A 21,364-nucleotide genomic window follows, 5' to 3' on the forward strand; every position below is an offset into this window, starting at 1 on the left:
CCCCTCATCCCCAGAATCACATGCTACTCTTCTCAACATCCTCCTCCTCGCAAAATGTCAGTGTCACTCATGATCTGGGAAAATACCAAAACTCAGCACGCCTGAATTCACACACCACCAAGAACTGATATCTTTCTCACACACGTGCTTTTATTCCCAGTACCTGATGATGAAGAGAGCTGGGTATCAGACTGGTGTGACTGAAAACTACTGCCACTGTTTTTTCAGACGGTTGGCCACATTGAACCTTAATTTTTCTCCTTTACATGCTGCTGGTAAATTAGGACCCAGAGAAGCAGACCACAATCAGGCAAGCTCCAAGGGAATTTACCCAGTAAGGATTTTACCCATGGTGAGGTTTGGCTGCCCAGTCATTAATGGAAGTGATATGAAGAAACAGCAGCAATTAGTTTCACTGTGAATTTACCTGCTTTTGCCAGCTCATTTGGAATATACTGAAGAAGACAAGGTCATAGCAGATTTGATAACTTTAAAATATTCTTTTTTTTTTTTTTTTATTCCACTCAAATATTCTTAAATCAGACCCTGATTTGAAAAATAGCTACTGAAATTTATGGGTCAAATGTTGCTTTTGTTAAGACCTAAGTCAGCAAGAATCCTTCCACCATCAAATTCAAGTGTCATTGACTAAAGCCTCCAGCTAAAAGATTGTTGCCCCTTTTGCCATATCTGTATGAATCCCTCCTCCTTCTAACTTTTTGCCAGCCACGTGACAGTTTATCATGGTAGGGCTGCTTATGTATGCTAAATGGTTGACTCCAACTTTAAAGGAAACAGTGTGAAATACTTACTACCCACTTGTGCTTTTTCACAGACACAGACGCATAATCTCCTTTTGTTGCACACATACAAGTAATTGCTTTGTTAAAGCATACAGCTTAAGCCTGTAAATCGGGATGATTTAATTTAGAGAGTGCTGCTCACGGCCTGGTAGCCAGGCACTAGAGCAGGAGCTGGTGTAGTGTGCAAATCCTTCACACGCAGCTCCCTCAGCTCTCTTCCTTGGATCTTTGACCCATGTGGAGTTTGTACACGTATGCAGAGGGAGGAATATTCAAATTCAGGTTATACCAACTCTTAACATTGAAATTTCAAGGAAAATATCCTCCTGTACCCAACACATCAGTCTCTGTTATCTCATCAGGCAGCTAGTAGTCTAAGACAGAACAGAAATACGTTATCTTCATGCTCTCCTCTAACCAAGTCCCAAGAATCCTTGGAGGAAACTCTCTGCAACAGATCTGAACCCAGGAAATCACACTGCTTCCTGAGAAGCAATCAAACCCACAAGAAGGCTCCGGGTATTTGCATAGCTTCATGTTCACATGGGGAAGCCATACACTCCAGGTGTAGGCACAGAGCTGCAGAAGGCAAAGCCAAGCCATAGCTGCTCAACCAGTAGTGGCAGGACGGCATCTGATGTACGGTGATGAGAATAATCTCATGCACAGGATTGGTCTGATACTAACGCATGCAAATATCTGATGTGTAAAGACATTGCCAGCCTCTTCAACAGCTCCTGTGCGTGTGCATGAGTAACTCGGGGAACAGCTCGCACAAGCAAGGTGCACTGGCAGTTAAGCACAAGCAACCGTTGGCATGCTACTCTGAAGCTGAAAAGTCAGCTTGTCACATATTGAAACTATCTGGAAATCCAGTAGATTTGTTGAAATTATTCTTATTCTTTAGCATGCAGAAGACAATGAAGTCACATTTTCCTTAACAATTGCCATTCCCGCCTTGCTGCATCACGGGTCTCTGGGGTGACTTTGGTAGCACTGACCTTGGACATCGCTGCAGTGGCATTACTTTCCTTACCACTCCCCGGTGCGCTCTCCTCGATCGTTGCTGCTGTCGGGGTTTCTGCCTTCTTTGCACTTGTTTCCAGAGAAACAGGAGGCCCTACTTTCCCCAACCCACTCACTGGGGTTGAGCTTGGACTGCTTGGTTGCCGCGACTGAGCCTTATACCAGCTAGGGTAAAACAAGGGATCGATGGTTTCTGCTGTGGCTGGCACTTGAGTGTCAGACTCTGGGGTCTGTTGAGAACCACTTGGTGTCACAACCTCATCCTTAATCAGGACAGATAAAGAGAAGAACAAGCAGAGTGCACGACGTTACCTTCCTGCTGTAGCCACGTTGCTCTGCATGCCATGTTTGTTATATCTCACCGCAAGTAATAGATTTGTCCTAACATATGGTCTGAAAGAATTACAAGCAAAACGCAAAGCAAAAGCAACTATCATTTGAGTAACACAGATAAGGGAAAGAAAATAAGTTACCCAAAAAATAGAATAGGAGGGTAGAATGAGCTGAGAAGGGGATGCTGACTAAGAAAGGAGTGAGCAAGTGGTTCCTTAATCCAAATAAACACCCAATTCAATCCTAAAATGTAAGAAATTCTGCATAAGAACCTCATGAACTGGTACCAGCTGTGAATGACAGGTGTAGGTACCTTTGAATGGTTTGTTGGGTTTTGGGTTAAGAACAACTCATTTGCCAATGGGTCTGCTGACATACGCAGTCAGAATAAGGAGAATACAAAGACACTGGAGAGAAACATTTGCCCACTAGCCTTGCTATCAATGCTATAAGCCAAGCACAGTTGCTCTGCCATGAAGAGGAGTAGCTGGCTGAACTCTAACGTGAACTGCGTCAAGATCTTGGGGCTCACCCTCATGATACTTGCTATCACCACCACATTTCTGCTTTGCCTTTCTGACACTAGAATGCAAAAGCTGAAATACAGTATTGCACACACTGCAACACCCACTTGCCATGTCTGGCTCCACATCTGACCATTGCCTGATGGCATTTTACAAGTGCTACAGCAGCATGCCATACCTTTCCCATTTTAGCCTTAGAAGTGAGGGATTTCATATTAGTGGGCAGAATTGCTTATGTCTAGTTCTTGTTTGCATAAAAATCTATATCAGTCAGGTGACATAAGTTTAGGTAAGTTAGTGCAAATCCTCAAAAGACAAACTTTGGTTAAATCAATAAAGCCTGATTTAAGAGCATCTTCACACAACTGCTACAAACTCACGTATGTTTTTAAATCAAAACAAGACTGAATCTATAGTATTTATTTTCCCTTGGTTTATGCAGGGAGCTTGCCACAATCAAAGAGTCTTTCAGTGCTCTCTTGTTTTCACACTGGCCTCCTCACATATCTTCAGAACAGCCTTTATATGCTCAGCAACCTCACGGGGTAAATTGCATAAGAGGAGAATTTACTAAGTTAATTGTATGTAAGGCCAGCTAAAGTAGCACATAGAGTATATTTTTATATGTAGATCTTTTAGAATATGCGGCTATTATGGTCTCATTTCCTTAAGAAAAAGTGCTGGCCTCAATTATTCACAGTCTGAGTCTGTTTGCTGCTAGGTTGTAAGAGGCAGTTTTCTCTCCTGTTTGGTGTATGATAGTCCTGCATTCACCTAGACGATATCCCTAGGATGACCAGAACAGAAGGCACCAAACACCATGCACAGAAAACAGATTAGAAGTATGATCTAAAAATTGGTGGTGGAAAGCTCACTAAATCCAGAGGGAATGCCAAGTTCTCTTAGTATAAATATTTTAACAACCATTTTATTTATAATAGTTAGTCTGAATTATATCACAGCAAGCAGAACATCCATTGTAATGTGCTTAACTCCCAAACTGAGTCTCTTTTTTTATATATTATGTATCCCATATATATCTCAGTTTATCCAGCAGTGTAATTTTTTTGCCTGTCAAGTGATATATATGCAGGTCAAGGGCACAAGGTACAGTTGTGTATATGTCTGCAAGACCAATAAACAATTTTGCTCTTCAGTGCATTGATTCCTTTAGCCTGATGTGTGCTCCTGATGTGTGGTGCCTACAGGCCACAGGGCAGTGTTTTCTTCCTCTGCCAGGGCACAGTCAGCATAGCTCTCAGGGCAGCGGGGCACCGCGGGCACTTACCTGACCAGCTGTGGTGGCAGGTGGTGGCACTGGAGCCAGTTCGGCCAGGGTCTCTCCCGCTGCGCTCTGCTGTTTGGGATCCTGTTGAGGTGGCTGTGATGCTCTCTCAGCCCCTTCCTCCTCTACCTCTTCCTCCTCCTCCTCTCCTGATGACTCCGTGTGGACTTCATCCAAATCTTCACCATCTACCGTCTCTTCCTCTTCCTCTTCTCCCTCCTCCTCTGATAGGACATGTGTAAAAGGACAGGGCTGATCACCATGTGAAGATGGTTACAGTCTTTATGTAGTTAAAAAAAACATTTACAATTGCATGGCAAAGCTACTGATAACCTGCTGTCTGGCAGAGGACGCAGGCTGGGGAGAGGGTGAGGAGCCTACACCCACCAGCCTGGACTGGGCACTGCCACAGAGCTGCCAGCATTTGCTTTGCAGCAGGGAGGACACCGAACACACATGCTTGTTAAAATCTTAAGCTGTCCCTTTCCATGTGGAGGAGGACAGAAAGTCCTGCCAATGCAGTTATCTTCATGAGGGATGTGCAGCATGTCCCTGCAGTTTTTGGGAAGAGGATACCTGATCTGGCATGATCTGCCATATGTTTGTTTTAAAAACCATTGAAACCATCATGATAAATCTTTACCAGGTCAGTGCTTTGCAATACATGAGTGGAGGTTTGGGATATCAACCTCCCTAAAACTAGACTGTCGAACTTGGTCAAACTGTTGCTTTTGCATCATCTGACACATCCTGTTGTCAGCGTTCGTGGCTCAACTTGTTTCCAGACTAACAATGCGGTTTTTTTCACATAATCACACTCTTCATCCTCCTAAACGTTGGAGGTTGTTTAGTGCCATCCTAGCACTTCAGAGAAATAAACTTAAATGGATGCACTAACCCAAGCTCCAAAGTGGCTGCACATTTTGCGCAGGTTATGGTTCTGCGTGAGTGTGTAGAAGGAATATAGATCTGCAAATTAAGTAATGCCCTCATAATGGAGAAATGTTTCTGCAGACAAATACACTCCTATAAGCAGAGTGCTGAATCTCTGCTTCCACGTCCCTTGGCTGCAGAGGACCTCATTGACTGTAGCAGGAGTTTCAAATGCAGGACTGAACTCCCAATTGCCAAAGCCCTTGCTAATGTCTTGTCCCCAAGACTTGGGTGTCACATTCCCCATCACATGGTGGGGATATGTGCCCGGAGCATGAGGTCAAGATCTTGGCAGATGCACATGTGTGGTGGGGATGTGTCTGATCACAGGGACAAACTGGCCACAAGGCTGTGACTAGGGATTGTCCCTCCCAGGACAAATCCCTGGAGGTTCATGGCCCTGCGAGATGGCACTTGCTCCTCTACTGCTGACTGGTGCTGCAGCCTTTGTCCCGCTCCATGGACCCCGTGCCACGTACAGCTACCTCACAGGTTCCATCCTACAGACCAAGCCCTGCACGGCAGGCATGGGGGGGGTCCCTCGCAGGGAGCAGTCACACACTCTGAAGCAGTGTAAGCTGTGGCAGGGGAGTAAGCAATGAGTGGCATCTGCATCAAACTTAACTGGGCTGATAAAGGTAAATGTAAATGTACTAGGAGAATCCAGTGCTAGCAAGAAAATTAAAGATATCCAGACTACTATTAATCCTGCCTTTTAATTGGAGAGATCTGCTCATTCGAAAATTCTCTCCATTAACTTCTTGTAGCTTACCCTGTAAGGTAAAGCATAGATGAGCCTATATTTCAGGCTACTTTGGTAAATGTAGAATTACAAGTTTACATTCTTATATAGACATATAGAGACATATTAAGCATGCCCCTCCCTGGAAGTATTCAAGGACGGGTTGGATAGGGCTTTGAGCAACCTGGTCTAGTGGGAGGTGTCCCTGCCCATGGCAGGGGGTTGGAACTAGATGGTCTTTAAGCTCCCTTCCAACCAAACCATTCTATGATTCTATAATTCTATGTTTAGTCATGATGTCATGACAAATGACATGACTCAAGATGTTAAATGCATGAAATATGATGACAATTTTTCTTCCCACTATAACTCTGTGGTCTTGGGTTTTGATTATGTTTCTATTACATTTCTCGATTATTATTAGAAAAGAGTTTAGAAAAAGTACCTTTTGTAAGTACTTCTTTTAGTATTAAACATCCTATAATGACTTTCTAGAGCAGACAGACCATAAAATAATGGCATCTTTTAGGGGAAAAAAGGACTTTACAGACTGAGATAAAAGCTTTATTTTGTAGTCCCTTCACATGAGGAGTCAGTAAATATCATGGGCTTAGGAAAGTGTTGAGGCCACATAAGAGGTAAGATTAATGGTGTCAACAGGTTATGTGATTTTTTGACTGTGACAAATTTTTGCTTTTGATTATAATTGATACAAAATGGTCCAGTTACACTTTGGGATGGAGAGAAATATCTGATTCAAGATTTCCTACTCAGTATCGTCATGTAAATCACACACAGCTGCAGATGAAGAAAGCAATTTAGGTGAAATAAATGACATACCTCTGTCAAAATCAATTTCTCGTATTATTTTTTCTTCTCTACTGAGATTCACTGTGAATTGGTTCATATTTTCATAGCCATCCTCTATTTTTTCCATTTGAAATCCTTTAGATGCTTCAGAAATCCTAAAACGGAGAGATTGGTTATTGGCATTTGGATTTGCAGATAAATTTGTCATTCATAATTCATTATAAAGATCAAGAGTCTCAAGTTTAAATACTTACTTTTGTAGCAATGTTTTGGCATTCTGTGAAAACAAAAAGGAAATAACTGACTTCGTAAATGGTTTCATTTTTTCAGAGATGTTATGCATTGAGATCTAATTCTTACACTGGCTGCTTCTAAATGCACTAATACGGATCTCATAAATGACAACCGTGAGATCTATGAATAAGATCAAATTTGGATGGTAATTAGTATACAGCTGAGTAAACCTTTTAGTTCATTGAAGAATTTTTAATTAAAATCTGAATATGATGGGAAATGTGTACAATTTCTACAAAAATAAAATGGAAATATTTTTGCTCTTTATTTTTTTGTATACTTGTGGTGGAAAGCAATTGTTCCGTTACCATCTTTAGTCACAGTAACTATATCTTTGACTGTCCGTTAGGGTATACTTCTGGAGCCACAAAATATTATTTGTCTGGAAAGAATATTGTACTCTTCAAAGGCAATTCTTTGATGAAAATAAGGTGGATTCTTTTTTTTTTTTTTTGGGGAAAACACTCTTCCAATCTTTAATTTAGAGGAACTGTAAACTTGCAGGACAGAAATTCTGCACCAATGAATTCAGTGGACTGGTTGCTAACGGTTTCCTAATCAGCACTCCTAAGCTTATAGTAAGAAAACAGAAGAAATAAAAAATTACAGTAAAGGCATAAAAATGTGACTTAGAACATAAATATTTTCATAATTCTTGGAAAATTAATCACTCAATATGCAAATGAAACTTATAACTCACAGAAGTTAATATAGACATCTATTGTAGTGGTGGGAAAATAAAGATATGTTGGAAAATGTTAAAATTACTGTTTCTTCTTTGGGGACCAGAAATTCATACACAGATAGTATGTTTTGTACAAATAGCAAATGCTCATATTCTTGGTTTGGATACTATTCACAAGAAGACTAGTCATTTGTCTGTGCTGATGCAAGTGTTTAAAAAATGAGTTTGTATAAATGTTCACTCAAAGATGACCAAACTCTGAATGTGCCTAAAATTGAGACATGCTTAAATAGTATTTTGATAAATGCTTCATTCTTTTTCTATCTCTGTTTATAGACTTTATACCTGCAAAAACACGGCCATTTCTGGTTCTTCCATGAACTGGATTCCCGATTCAACCAGTTTTGACACAGCTTCCAAATGATCCGCATACTTCTTCATCAGGGAGCGGACATGCTCCAGTTTCTCCTCTTGGGTTCTAGTGATTATTTGTGTCATCTCATTTTTTCTTTCTTCCAGCACAGAATAGAGATAATCAAATTTTTCACACAGCTGCTCTTTCTGTCGTCTGCAGCATTCCTGTGAATCATTTGGTTTATGTTAAACATGTTATGTTCTTAAAAGAGTTTCTATTTTTACAGCTACTTGGAAGCATTTTCATCAAAGAAACTCCTCTTTCTGAACAGTGCAAAGGATTCTGAATGACCCCAGAGACTTTTATAATTTTCAAAGTCCAAACTATTGGAACAAAAATTTTAAAACTGTTCTCAAACTCTGAGTTTTGAGCCACTGAAAGCCCCCCAACAGGTTATTGTATAACTTGTCAGTCTGCTAAAAAAATGTGAGAAGTATTTGTGATGTCCGTAGTGATATATCAAAGTCTGCAGAAAAAGTAAAAAACCCCCACCATATTAGCAGGTGGGTTCATTTGCACAAACAGAATGGTTTTTAGAGGAGCAATCATCTCAAATCAGCTCTGAAGAATTTTCTTTTTCTACCGGACAACTTGGAACTATCCTGACTGGGCTTGATTTTCACATACGCCCTCTTAGACTCTATTTTGACAATAGGTGTCCATTATATTCCATTTACTGTGCACTGAAGGAGGCAGAGGTACCACAAAGAAATTGGTGTGTGACAAAAGCACAAAGAAGGAGGAATCAGGTTCCAACCCTACCTTCAGGCACTGATTTTCACATCATTTTTTGAGACACTTATTGTTCTTCCGACCAGACAGCATAACATGTTTCACAGAGTAAGGAGGATGGGTTCGAAGATTGCTTCAGTGAGCGCTCTCTAACAAGAACACATTGGACTTGCAAGGGGGGATTTATGGGGAGGAAGGGAGGATTTATGGGGAGGAAATCGGTGATGGGTTATCTATAATGTCTGAGGTCTACCAAATAGAAATACTTGAGACATCTGTGTGCCTCAGGTCATACAGATGGGCATAATCTTATTGTGGTTATATCTGGTTGTGGATGGTGGTGATTATTTAGATCTCTTTCTTAGGAACTGAGGCTGAATCAATTCCTCATCTTCGTCCTTTCAAGCATAATGGTGAGATCCTAGCAGCGCAGGATTATTAACAGTCCCACAGTATTTTGAAAGTGGTAAGACTGATTATTCATAGCACTTGGCCAGAGACAATCCCACTTTTTTCTTGACTTTCAGCCAGAGCTCTTTGCTACAAGTGGTGACAGTATGCTCTGTATCATTCAAAGTAGAAAATGTTTCGAAGATGGATGTGTGGCCAAAAATCACTGTCTACGTTGACAGGTGGGGAGCGAATACTGATCTTGTTGCACTGATCTCAGTATCCAGCTCTGCACTCCTCATTTAAAACTCCTTGGGGCGGGGGACAGGCTTGTACTGCCCTTCTGGAGGTCCTTGCTGTTTCCCAGAAATTCCTGATTAGTGAATTATAGGGTGGGGATAAGGAAGCTTTCGAACCAAGTGAGTCACAGTTCCCGGTGTCATTCTATTATTCAGACTCCAAATAATCTTCCTCTCCTCTTTCATTCCTCTCCTAGCTTTCTCTCAGTGTTTCCTGCACTTCCCTTTGCTCCAGACTCCTCTTCAGTCAGATCAGTTGCAAAACAACCTTAATTTCAAGACAAGAGTGTGCTATCTCTGACATTTGACACAGGACAAATGTTAGGGGAAGAGGAACAAGAGAGTGATAGCAGGGTGCCCGGAGACATCCTTCCGATCTCTAAGCTCTAATATATAATATTTCTTGCCAGTAGATATTACAGAGTTGTGAACCTCAAAAGTGAGAGTGCAGAACAGGCTCCTAACTGCAAATGCTGAAATATTTCTGAAATACTCTCATTCTGTATAAAATGTTCCCATATGAAGCCTCTGCCTGAGGGAATTACCCTAATCAGATTCTGAGTAATGAAAGAGGTTAACAAATACAAGACTTTCCATTCTGAAAAGTTCTCAGCCTTTTTGTTTTTTAAAGCATGGCTGCAGCAAAAAGAAAGGAGTCCTTGCCACTGAGCATTGAATCGCACTGCTTGTTCTGAAGTATCTGTATTGACTGGCCTATGCTATTAGCATTTGAATTAAACACTGTGATTTTTCCTTCATTATTTGACTTGTATTGTTTACAGGGCTGAACAGTACTTAATTATTTATTATTGTTTTCCAGTATTTAGCATTTTATATTCTCTTTTTTTATTTTCAGTATAGTATGTGAATTTGGTCTACCTTTCCATCAGTTAAAAGCTGTACAAGTATTAATCAATTTTTTTGTTTGTTTTTCTGGTTTTTAGGGTTGGATAGGAGCAATAGGTAAATATAGAACTGTAGAGTATTCCTTACTCCAGCTAAAAGGAAAAAGATCATGTATTTTCTGCTAAAGCAGATATCTAGTGGTCTCTGCAAAGTGTTAAGCAGAGAGAAGAAACAATCCTGGATTATAAGCAGTGTTTTCATCTGTACACATTTCTCAGGTCCAGCTTTTCATCTTCAAGGACAAATTGATGTCAATTCAGACAAAGTTATTCTATGGTAGGAAATGTGATTTGCTTGAAATGTAACATGGAAGCGCCAAGGTAAGATCTAAGATCTATTTTCTGCAATCTTTGACTTTAAAGGTGAAGATCGTGTTAAAACATCTGAATGTAAAATGACTGCACTTTCTTTGGACTTCAAGTTTAAAGGTTAGACTTTACACTGAGTGGATGACTCTGAGGAAGCTAGTTTCAGAAACTGTTGTATTTATTAAAGTATTTTTAGCACAATGTTTTCTCCATACTTCAGACTAGATGTTTGAAGTTTTGTTTCTGGTTCAGCTAGTTCAACTTAAATGAGTATAAGCTTTTGCTTTTGTATCATTCAAATTTCTACAGTTAACCTACTTGAAAGGCTTGTTTCTGGCTGCAAAGTCCTGATAGCAGCCAATTTCATCCTTGCAACATGAAGGCTTCCTGACTACAAAGTTCTGACTGCCGCTAACACGCTCTCTTTTACTTGGGCTAATGGTTTTATGTTCTTTGAACCAAACTTGGACAAGTTCTATTCTTCCTTGCTGTGAGGAATTAGGAGCCTTGGGCAATTGTGTACATAGATTGTAGAATCAATTTTTATTAGCAATTAGAATCTATGCATCTTGGATTAATTTTTTTTTCTGTGTCATTTCTCTTTTCTGCTCCAGCTCTGAAGGGTCAATATAATTCTAATTGGGCTGAGAGGGATGTGACTCCTTCACTAGATGCTTCATCAAACTCTGATCATAAAATCGATTCATATGAGCTCCTTTCAGCCTATTGCTCTGTGAAGCGCAAATTGGTCAGAGAGGATGTTTATATTTGCTTTGTTGGCATAAAACTCTTGGAGGAAATGAAAGCCACTTCTGCTATTGAATGACACAAAACTAATTCCAGCTCTGGCAGAGTAAGACCTTTAGCAGAAAATCCAGTAAGAACTCAAACTCTTCCCTCCCACAAGCAACAAAACAAGGCTCCTTAAAGGACAACATAAGTGTATTTAAAAACTACTTCTGCACAGAAGGCAAAGCAATGAAATACAGAGCTCACTGACGTATCTGGGAGCCATGCTGCGGCTACCCTGTGGCTGAGACTAAGGCTTTGTCAGACCAGTCAGACTTTAGACTAATATTGGTCTTTTACAGCTCTAGAACCTGATCTTAGATGTTAAATGAGCTGGGATTTGATGGCATTTTGTTGGATCTGAAAGGAGGTTGTAGCCAGGTGGGGGTCGGTCTCTTCTCCCCGGTAACTAGCGATAGGACAAGAGGAAACGGTCTCAAGTTGCGCCAGGGAGGGTTCAGGCTGGACATTAGAAAGAACTTCTTCATTGTAAGAGTCGTTAGGCATTGGAACGGGCTTCCCAGGGAGTTGGTGGACTCACCATCCCTGGAGGTGTTCAAAAAACGTGTAGATGTGGGGCTTCAAGACATGGTTTAGTGGGTTTAGTGGGCATGGTGGCATCAGGTATACGGTTGGACTTGATGATCTTTGAGGTCTCTTCCAACCATAATGATTCTATGATTCTACGATTCTATCTGCTTTTAATTTCGGTGATGTCACTAAGATGTCACATTCTTATGTCACTAAGAACGCTGAGCAAGATGTGCTGATATAGATGATCCTTACTCTTTATCCTCAACCACATGGTCAATGTCAGAGGCAGGGTGCCAAGCAGGACGTATCCTTTGGTAGAAGCAGTACAGCTGACACTGTACACAGCCACAGGTAATGGTTTAGTGAAATGGTGTAGGAATGCATTTGGGTAAAGTGAGATCTGTTAAAGAATGATCATTACCAGCAGTTTAAAAGATGCGACTTCACACCGAAATAACTGCATTTAAAGAGGTGGTACCTACCTCAACCGTCTTGCAGGTCTCCTCCAGCTGTGTGACTATCCCTTGCACTCTGTCATTGCTCCCCACCAGGACTGCAATGCCATCACTCAGCTCGGACTAGGCAGTAAGGGGAGAGCAAGCAGGAGGGTGTTAGACACCATCCCCCTTCAGGGTGGCACACTGAACAGTGGGGAGCAGGAGACAAATGAGTTATACCAGGGTATTAGCTCTTCTTTCCACCAGAAACGAGGAAAAATAGAGCTTTACTTGCCCACAAGTTACCCGCTAGTACTTCGAAGTTTGTTTCCTCTCCCAAAACACTACGAAAACATGGACAGTTTGAAACTTTTCATGGAGAAGAAACCGTGGTTTGGAAAGGAGGAAGCACTTTGTTCTGGGAGGTTTTTCCAGACACTTTTGTTTGAAGTGCTGTTTCAACAGCCCCAGAATATTCCCTTTGCGTTTGTTGAGAGAAAAGACTTTGTGTCTTGAGGGGCTGGCTTTTTAGTGTCTGGGTCTAGCCATGCCACTGTGGTATTTGCCTGAGGATTGTAGCTTTTGGCCCCGGAAAGGAGAAGAGGTGGTCCATGGACCTGGAGGAACCAGGACACTACAGAGCCCCTGACATGAGGGCTGTGGGACTGGGTCTGTGGTGAGAGGGGAAGGGAGAAAAGGAGGAGGATAAGGTGGAGGTTAAGCCACTGGCACGAGGGAAATGAGTGGGAGAAGGAAATGGCCTGAGTGTGGGGATGGGGATGACTGTGAGGTATCCTTAGAAGAGGAGACAGAGAAGCTGGTCCCTAGGGAACTTGGTGAGGGTGCTGGGGAGGGCAAGGGGCCCTTGGCATCGCTGTAGTGGCAAAGGCAACCGTGCCCATGGCCTCCACATTCCATAAAGGATCCTTTGAAGCGTGCATCCTGCAGCCTCTGGGTTACACCTCTTGGGTATGACAGCCCCTTTCTACAGGTGCTCTGGGAAGGAAACCACTGCTTGCAAATCTCCATGCAAATGGAATGACTAGGGGCATGGATTCAGTCCAAGAAAGTTCTCCCTCTTCTCCCTCCTTTTTTGATCGTAAAGGATGTTTGTAACTACTTCCCTAAAGCGACTTCTCATTTGTAGTTTCCACACACAAGCACCTGTGTGACAAGTTGGAAGCTGGGATTGCAAACTTGGCCTGTCTGATTGGTTACCCTACTGGGGCCATGCAGAAAAATGAGCTGTTTATCTCAGGAGGATAACCCAGTGAGTCAGGTTTTAAATTAACACTGTATTAAAAATAAACAAGTCTTTTGCTGGTGACAGCAAGGGCAGAGGATGTCAGGTACATCCTGTGCTGCCAGCTATTGAATATTCCCACATTCACTTGCTGAGGAGGTTTTTCACTTAACTTTTCCTAAAATCGGGATGCTTAAAGGCAAGATATAGATAACTAGTTGATTTGTAATGGTCTGTTCTCTTTCTAGTTCATGTGTTGGAAATCTCACTTGTTTTTCTGATCTAAAGGCACTGAAAAATAGAGATTAGGAACCTCGACAGAGAGATCCTCAGCTTCATATCAAATCACTGTCTAAAATGTTTACTCACTATACTAACAAAAATTGGGACACTGTAACATCTTTCTGCATGATCTCTCATAAATTTATTTTCCTGTGTTTCTAAACAGTTCCCACAGATTTGTGTGAGCCTTTCACTCACACAGGAAAATGGCAAAGGCATCCTCAGGTCCCTTTGGAAACTTGCAGGAAGCCCATGGGTATACTTTCCTGTTGATGGTCCTGTCAGTTGCTGGGAAGACTATGAGATACGAAAAGATATTTACCTTCTGTCGCTGGTAAACATTTGTGAGAGGAGCAACTTGACAGTCTTTGTGGGCACCAAAGACTTTGCACAAGGAGCAAGTGGGCATTTCACAGTTCAAACAATAGATATTAATTCTCTCATCTTCGTGCTCTTCACACGTTGGCTGGTCACACTTCCTTTCAGGTCTGCAAAAGAAAACAAGTTTAAAACAAACTTGGTGCTCAGGAGTTTCTGGTGACAACACTTAGGGTATCAGCATCGAATATGGTACGTTCGTATAGCAGTGTCCAAGGCTGACCTTAGTATGCAGCGTAGACTTAAACCTGCCACACGGGATGACTAAATAGACAGCAGTGCAGCTTAATGTCCTGACACAGCAGGATGTGATGGCAATATAGCAACATGACTTCATACGGGGATTCCAGCTGGGAGAGTGACTGAACCCTCGCTCATATTTTAAAATGTAAATAACCTCACTAAGACTAATCTCAGGCTACTCGTGTACTTTAATTAGCATGTTATCTAACAACTGCCTGAAATATGAAACACATGTAATTTCTTTCAGGTTCATCATGCAAAATGTTGGGCACTTGGCTTTAATGTAGCAGGGGACTAACTTGAAGCAAGAGTTCTGGGTATTGATGGATCTTTATGCCCTTGACTCTGTACCTCTGCTGATGAGCTTTGTGAGGCCCAGGTCAGGACTGTCAATATCAGACAGGACTGGGCCCTCACGGTTTTTACACTACGCCAGCAACCAAAATAAGGTCTCACAGAAATTAATTTTAGCTGGGTGGCACATGCCTAGCTTATACAGTCTCAAAATTTTTAACAGTACGTAACTCGACTATAGCCATCACCAAGGGCATGGGTTACATGAGAAGCATTCTTCTCCTGTGCTAAGCCAGGAACTGTCACCAGTCTATAGCTCAGTCCTGATCTTCTCTTCACCAAAATGATTTAGCCATATAGACATAAGTCAATCCCTGCTATTTTAGGAGCTAATTTAGGTGTAGCTTCCTTTAAATGAGCCACTTAACTGATGTTCTCAGTGTAAAATTAAAGTTCTGGTCCTGTCCACATGGGCAGGCTGATGCTTTTCTGAGCCCACACTTCAGGCTTAGCACCCTGAGGACATCTGTGGCAAGCATGTGAGTGTGTGAGGACGTGGTACCAGAGGACAGGGACAGTAGACTGATGGAGGGAGTGTGCCTGGGGGTTCAAGCCTCCAAAGCTGGCCACTCCTACTGTGGCAGTGCTAATCATTTCCAACATAAGTCATTATCCTTTTCTGCTACCATTTGCAAGGAGAACTATGACTTATGACAAGTGGAGCAATGGCATCATAGAAATACATCTTTTCATCTTTAGATAGAAAATATTTTCCACGACTGTAGAATTTAACAGAATTACATAGAAATTTTTTTTTTTTAAAGCCATTCTACAGAGCACTGTAGCAAGAAGGCAACCAGTCATTCCATTCAAGTTTAAAAATGTAAGGAAAAATTATTATTTTAGATTATATGATGGTAGAGTTTTCCCATAGAGTTTGGTAGAGTGGAATGGCATTTATATTTTAATGACAAAGTACAGGTTTTCTCTTCTGAAAGGAATGGAATGTGATCAATTAGGTGTGTTTAAAAAAAGATCAAGCAACAAAGAAAATGTCTCATGCATTCATATTTTTTAATTTCAAGAGAGCACCAGAATTTAAAGGGTTCATAAGGAAAATCTGTAATCTGCAATATAATGTGATACATCCGAATAAAACAAGACGGACACTTCTGAACGAAGTCTGTATTATTTGGGTCAGATTTCCAGCGTACATTTATATAAGTCACTCAGTGTGTCAAATCCAGCATCATTTCAATGCTAGAGAGAAGAGGTGTGTCTCTACTATAAAAAATGCTTTACATTGTTTGCAGATGACTGCAAACCCTAATAAACTACATACAGCCTCTGTGTGTGTGTATATATATATATAAAAATATATATAATATATACAGCCCCTAAGATATTAATGCTATAGTGAGAGGGCTCATATATGAGGGCAATAACAGACAATGAATTTCAAAGTGATTAACTAAGCCTGAAATAGCTGCTCTTCTTGCAAATATTTACAAGACCAGAACCAGAAACTACTAGAATGTTATTTGACACTGGAATGGTGACACCAACATGAAAGACAACATCACACAGGCCAAAAAGGTGATGGTGTCAAGCAAGCTCAGCCAGAAGTGGCCAACCTTTAAAGGTGCCTTAAAGAGCTGGAAGAAACCTGGCAGAACTCCCTGAACTAGTGGAACCCTGAAGACAGTGACAGAAGACTAGAAGTAAACAGATCTAGAGTCTCCTTCCTAGGCTGTGCAAAAGGAGAGATTTCTAGCACAACATTCCCTGACTTCAGAGGGGATCCTCTAGGTCTATATTGGTGGAGCAAAGGCCAAAATGCAACCTCTAAGTTTAAAACAGTGGCTGGGCGCAAGACCAGCCAGTAGGAAAATGACAGCATGGCTTTAGTGGAAGAAAAGATTCATCACAGATGTGCTTGTGATCAAAGAAGTGGCAGATTGCTGAAATGGCCTAAGAGCTTTATGTTCTTATTCTCTTGATTCTGCTTTTTGAGACACTAAGCATGTATTTGACTGTTACAGGCTTATCCTTTTGCACTAAAATTGGGTTTGGACCTTAATATGCAGAGTGTTGTGCATGTTTTATGAAAAGGAAGATTCTCAGCCCTGGTAAGGTTGCACCTAGAATACTGGGTCCAGGTCTGGACTCCCCAGGACGTGAGAGACATGGACATACTGGAGAGAGCCCAGAAAAGGGTCCTGAAGATCATTAAGCGTCCAGGGCATCTCTGCTGTGAGGAGAGGCTGAGCAAGCTGGGACTTTCAGCCTGGATAAGAGAAGGTTCAGGGGGACCTTAACAATGACCTTGATCTTATCAATACCTTCAGCTATCTAAATGCCTGAACAGGGAGTGTAACGAGGACAGAGCCAGTCTCTTTTCAGTGGTACCTAGAGACAGGATCAGAGACAATGGGCACAAATTGAAACTCGGGAGGTTCCCTCTGAACATCAGGAAAGACTTCTTCACTGTGAGGGTTACTAAGCACTGGCACAGGTTGCCCAGGGAGGTTGTGGAGTCTCCATTGTTGGAGATACTCAAAAATCATCAGGACGTGGTCCTGGGCAACCAGCTCTGGGTGGCCCTGCTTGAGCAAGAAGGTCAGACAAGATGACCTCCAGAGATCCTGTCCAATCTCAGCCGTTCTGTGATTCTGTGATTTGGCGAGGAAATGCAAAGTTGCTGGGCACATAAAGGAACACACTTTAATTAAGGACATAGTAAGACGTTAGGAAAACTGCTGTTTAGTTAGAAGACATGTTTTCCTTAGGATTTTTACAAATCCAAAAACCTCTCTACTGAAATCCTGAATCCAACTTTGATAGTGCTTTTCCTGACAAACCTAAGATACCTGTAGCCCTTCCTGCACCATCACGTCACCTAGTGCATGCACCTAGTCAGGGGATGGAATCTGCATGACTGTATGAGGCACAGTCAGGCCATCAGTGAAGATATTAAATTGTATTGTCCCCAGTATCAATTTCGGGCATACACCACTAAAGACTGGCCTCCGCCTGACTCCATGCTGCTCACCATGACTCTTTGAGTCTGGCAGTTCAACCCATTTTCAATTCACTTCACTATCCACTGTCCACTCTAGACCTTATTTCATCACTTTATCGATAAAGGAGGCAATGTCAGAAGTCTAGACAAACAACATTCACTGCTCTCCTCTCATTCACTGAGTTAGTCATCTAATTCTAAAAGGTTTAGTCAGGTTGATTTCCCCTTCATAAATCAATGCTGACTATTTCTGACCACCTTCCTGTCTTTATATGTTTGAAAATGCTTTCCAGGATAGTTTGCTCCAACCACTTTCCAGGCACCAGTGTGAGGATGACCAGCCTATAGTTCCCTGGATTCTCCTCCTTGCACTTCTTGAAGATCGGAGTAATGTTTGCTTTCTTCCAGTCCAGATTTCAGGAACCTATCCCAATTACCACGACCTTTCAAAGATTATTGAGAATGGCCTTGCAATGACATCAGCCAGCTCCCTCATCACTCATGAGTGCCTCCCATCAGGATGTTCAGTTTTTTTTGATATTCCCTACGTGATCCCCCTTCATCAAGGGTAAGTATACCTTTCTCTAGACTTTCTTACTGGTCTTGTAGGCCTGGGATTCCTGAAGACTGATCTTACCAGTAAAGACCGAAGTGAAGAAGGCATTGAGTACTTTGGCCTTTTCTATGTCCTTTGTCACAGAAGCCCTTGCTCCATCTGGCAGTGGACCCACACTTTCCCTAATCTTCCTTTTGCTGTTGATATACCTGTAGAAGCTCTTCTTGTTAGCCTACATGTGTCTCGACAGATTCAGTTCCAGGTGGGCTTTGACTTTCTTAACTCCATCTGTACACGCTTGGACAGTGTCTCAAAATATTCCTGAGTCACCTGTCCACCTTCTTTTTGCTTCTTTTTTAATGTTGTTGGGTTTTTTTTGTTAATCAGGACCTCCCTGTTCATCAATGCAGGTATCCTGCTATCATTACTTGAGTTGATGTATAAGGGGATAGACCATTCTTGAGTTTGGAGGAGGTGGTCCTTGAAAATCAACCGCAATAATGGAATCTCCCAAAAGCAGTGAAATCTCATCCATGCCCAAGGTAGAAATGGGGCTTGGAAAATGAGAAGATCATAAAAGTTCATATGAATACAAGGATTCCTGCACCTCCATTACACTAGTACTATTGTGAAAGCCTGGCCCAAGAAAACTGTTGGCACAGGTGAGCTTGGGGCTTTGTTTCTGTGGGGAGTTGGAGAAGATCCAGGTGACGTCTCTCCTCATCTCTTGCTGCACGGTTTGCAGATCTCCTCCTGCGGCTACCTTGCTTGGTGACCTGTGGACAGGGAGCCCATCTCCCTGGCCCAGCCTGTCTGAGCTCCACATGCATCCCTGCAGCCCATCCTGGAAAGCCACGTCCTTCCTTTGGAGCTGTGGCTGTGGCTGAGGCCTCTGAGGTGTCAGGGATAGTTGCTTCTGGTAATGCTGGCTACCCCGTCCTGCAGCACATCATTGCCGTCGCTGAGCCTACACACGCTGCTCTCAGCATGGTGCCTGGTCTCTCCTGTGCACGCTGCCGCACATGCTGCTCCATCTGTGCTCGGGGCTGCAGGGACAGCCTGTACCTAGGGCTCTCCCTGGTCGGTGCGAGGCAGGAAGAGCACTTGACCCTCACTGATCAGGATTTGGCTGGTAACAAAGCCCAAAGCACCTTTTGATCAGAAATATCTGGCCAAGCTCGTTAGAGGCTGTCAGAGCTTGTGAGAAGTCACAGCCTCCTGTTGCTACCCTTTCCTGGTGGCAGCAGGCATCGTGATGTTCTTCAGATAGTTCAGACTTTCTTCAGATAATTCAGGCTTACAGACTTTCAAAGATTGGTTTAATATTTTAGACAACTCTATTTCCACTGGGTTCAGCCTTTTGCTGTCCTTTAAAGCTTTGCAGGAGTCACATCCTGCTTGAAGATTTCTTTCCTTGTGTTGTTAATAGATTCTAAATTAGGCAACAGGCTACGCTGCCATCAGCTGGAATTTGATGAGCAATGGCATAAAAGACCATATGATGTGATTTTTCGTAACAGGAGGGGCTGCAGACCGTCCCAACCCCATAGTCCAGCTCCTGCCCCAGCTTTAATTTAAAAAAACCCAACTTCTTAATTCAAATAGAAACTCAAATTTAAAAAAATATTTTTAAAATTAATTATTTTTGCCTAAGCAGGAGACAAAGCTTGCTCCCTAGCTGAATTCCCCTCACACTCCTAAGTTTATGTGAAATGCCGCCAGGAGCTGACATCGTTCTGGCACACGGAGTTATGGAGAATTACACCCACAGGAGGACTCAAGGGGAAGAGGCTCCTGTCTGGAAATCACAGATGCTGCCAGTTTGAAGGGTCGCCTTGGGAAGAAACAAGGAGGCAAAGGTCGCAGATCACACTTTCCCTTACGTATCTCTGCCATATCCCATCCCTCAGTTTGGAAGAGACTGATACAAAAGGAAGAGGTGGAAAAGGCTTGATTTCCCTGGACTTTTTGGTTTCAGTGGGACAGCATGGGGTAAAGCCATGGCAGATCTTGTTCACACTCTAATGGAGCCTGAGGAATGTTAGGCAGAGGGAGATAAGAAGCCGAGGCCTGCAAAGTGCCAAATAGTTTAGATAATGCTGCTATGCCTTGCCGCTGCTACGTAACCCTGATGATAAATTTCATTCTAAGGACATATGTGAAGGTTAAATAAGCACCTTAACAGACTAAATAAAATAACCTTTTGGACAAATACCTAAGAAAATATGTGTCTGTATTTGTATTTTTTTGTATTCTCCCTTTTTATTCATCATGTGGTTTACTTTTGTGGAATTTTTAAAAAAATCTACTAAATATCTTACATTTCTTTTGTACTGAATTTTGTTCCAATTGCCCATGAACTACATGGGAAAAGGGGCTGCATTTCTTATTTTTTAAGTTAAATACAACTACGAGCTGAAAAAAATACAAACCCAAGAAAGGCATGAGGCAACACATGTCCACCTTATTTGGTCAAAAGCAAAGTCCACCACCGTAGCTTTGCTGATTCATTTCCTCTGAGATTTTCCTGACTAAAATAATATTTGGGTATCAATGACACACACAAGTGTAGCTGGCTTTCCCTTGGCACGGAGCACGAAGGACAGCAGAAAGGACAATTTTAAGGCAACCTCATACTCTGCGATGCTTTGGAGCTCCAACCTATGCTTAGCTACAACAGTCCCCAAAGGGATTCAAACAGCCGAGAAGCGCCAAAGCCACTGTTGAGCTCCGAAATGTTCTCTCTGCTAGTGACTGTCCTCCTCTGCCGGAGGAGGGTAGAAGTGTCCTAAGCCATCCCAGGCACTGGGTTCCGAGGGTTATGTCCACCTGCTCCACCAATACTGCCTCATTGTCCCTGCAAAACCCAGATCCTTGTTGGGGTGGGATGGGAAGACTGTCAGGGAGCACGAACAGGATTACACCTTCCTTCAGGTGTACAAAACACCTTGCCGTACAAAACCTGCCCTACGAATCCACGCTGGTGACAAAAGGCAGCTTCCCTGGGTGAGAGCTGTTTGCTTGGTGGCCTGGGGACAGGCTTAGCTTCCCCTTGCTAAGTTCCCCACAGCGGTACCACGCGTCTGACCCATCCCAGGGAA

At 42.4% G+C, this 21,364-nt stretch overlaps 1 protein-coding gene across 1 annotated transcript in view; it reads right to left on the reverse strand.

Annotated features, from left to right (window-relative positions):
- Window positions 1-21,364, reverse strand: part of TRIM55 (tripartite motif containing 55) — a 38,298-nt gene that overhangs the window by 15,246 nt on the left and 1,688 nt on the right. Inside the window, exons 3-9 of the mRNA XM_009710490.1 lie at window positions 14,093-14,258; window positions 12,291-12,386; window positions 7,781-8,014; window positions 6,711-6,733; window positions 6,487-6,611; window positions 3,975-4,195; window positions 1,805-2,092 (exon numbers count right to left, since the gene is read on the reverse strand). Of these exons, the coding sequence (XP_009708792.1) occupies window positions 1,805-2,092; window positions 3,975-4,195; window positions 6,487-6,611; window positions 6,711-6,733; window positions 7,781-8,014; window positions 12,291-12,386; window positions 14,093-14,258 (1,153 nt within the window). The remainder of the gene's footprint in view (window positions 1-1,804; window positions 2,093-3,974; window positions 4,196-6,486; window positions 6,612-6,710; window positions 6,734-7,780; window positions 8,015-12,290; window positions 12,387-14,092; window positions 14,259-21,364) is intronic.

Source organism: Cariama cristata, unplaced genomic scaffold (assembly GCF_000690535.1).
Source record: "Cariama cristata isolate BGI_N322 unplaced genomic scaffold, ASM69053v1 scaffold30141, whole genome shotgun sequence".
Lineage (NCBI taxonomy): Eukaryota > Metazoa > Chordata > Aves > Cariamiformes > Cariamidae > Cariama > Cariama cristata.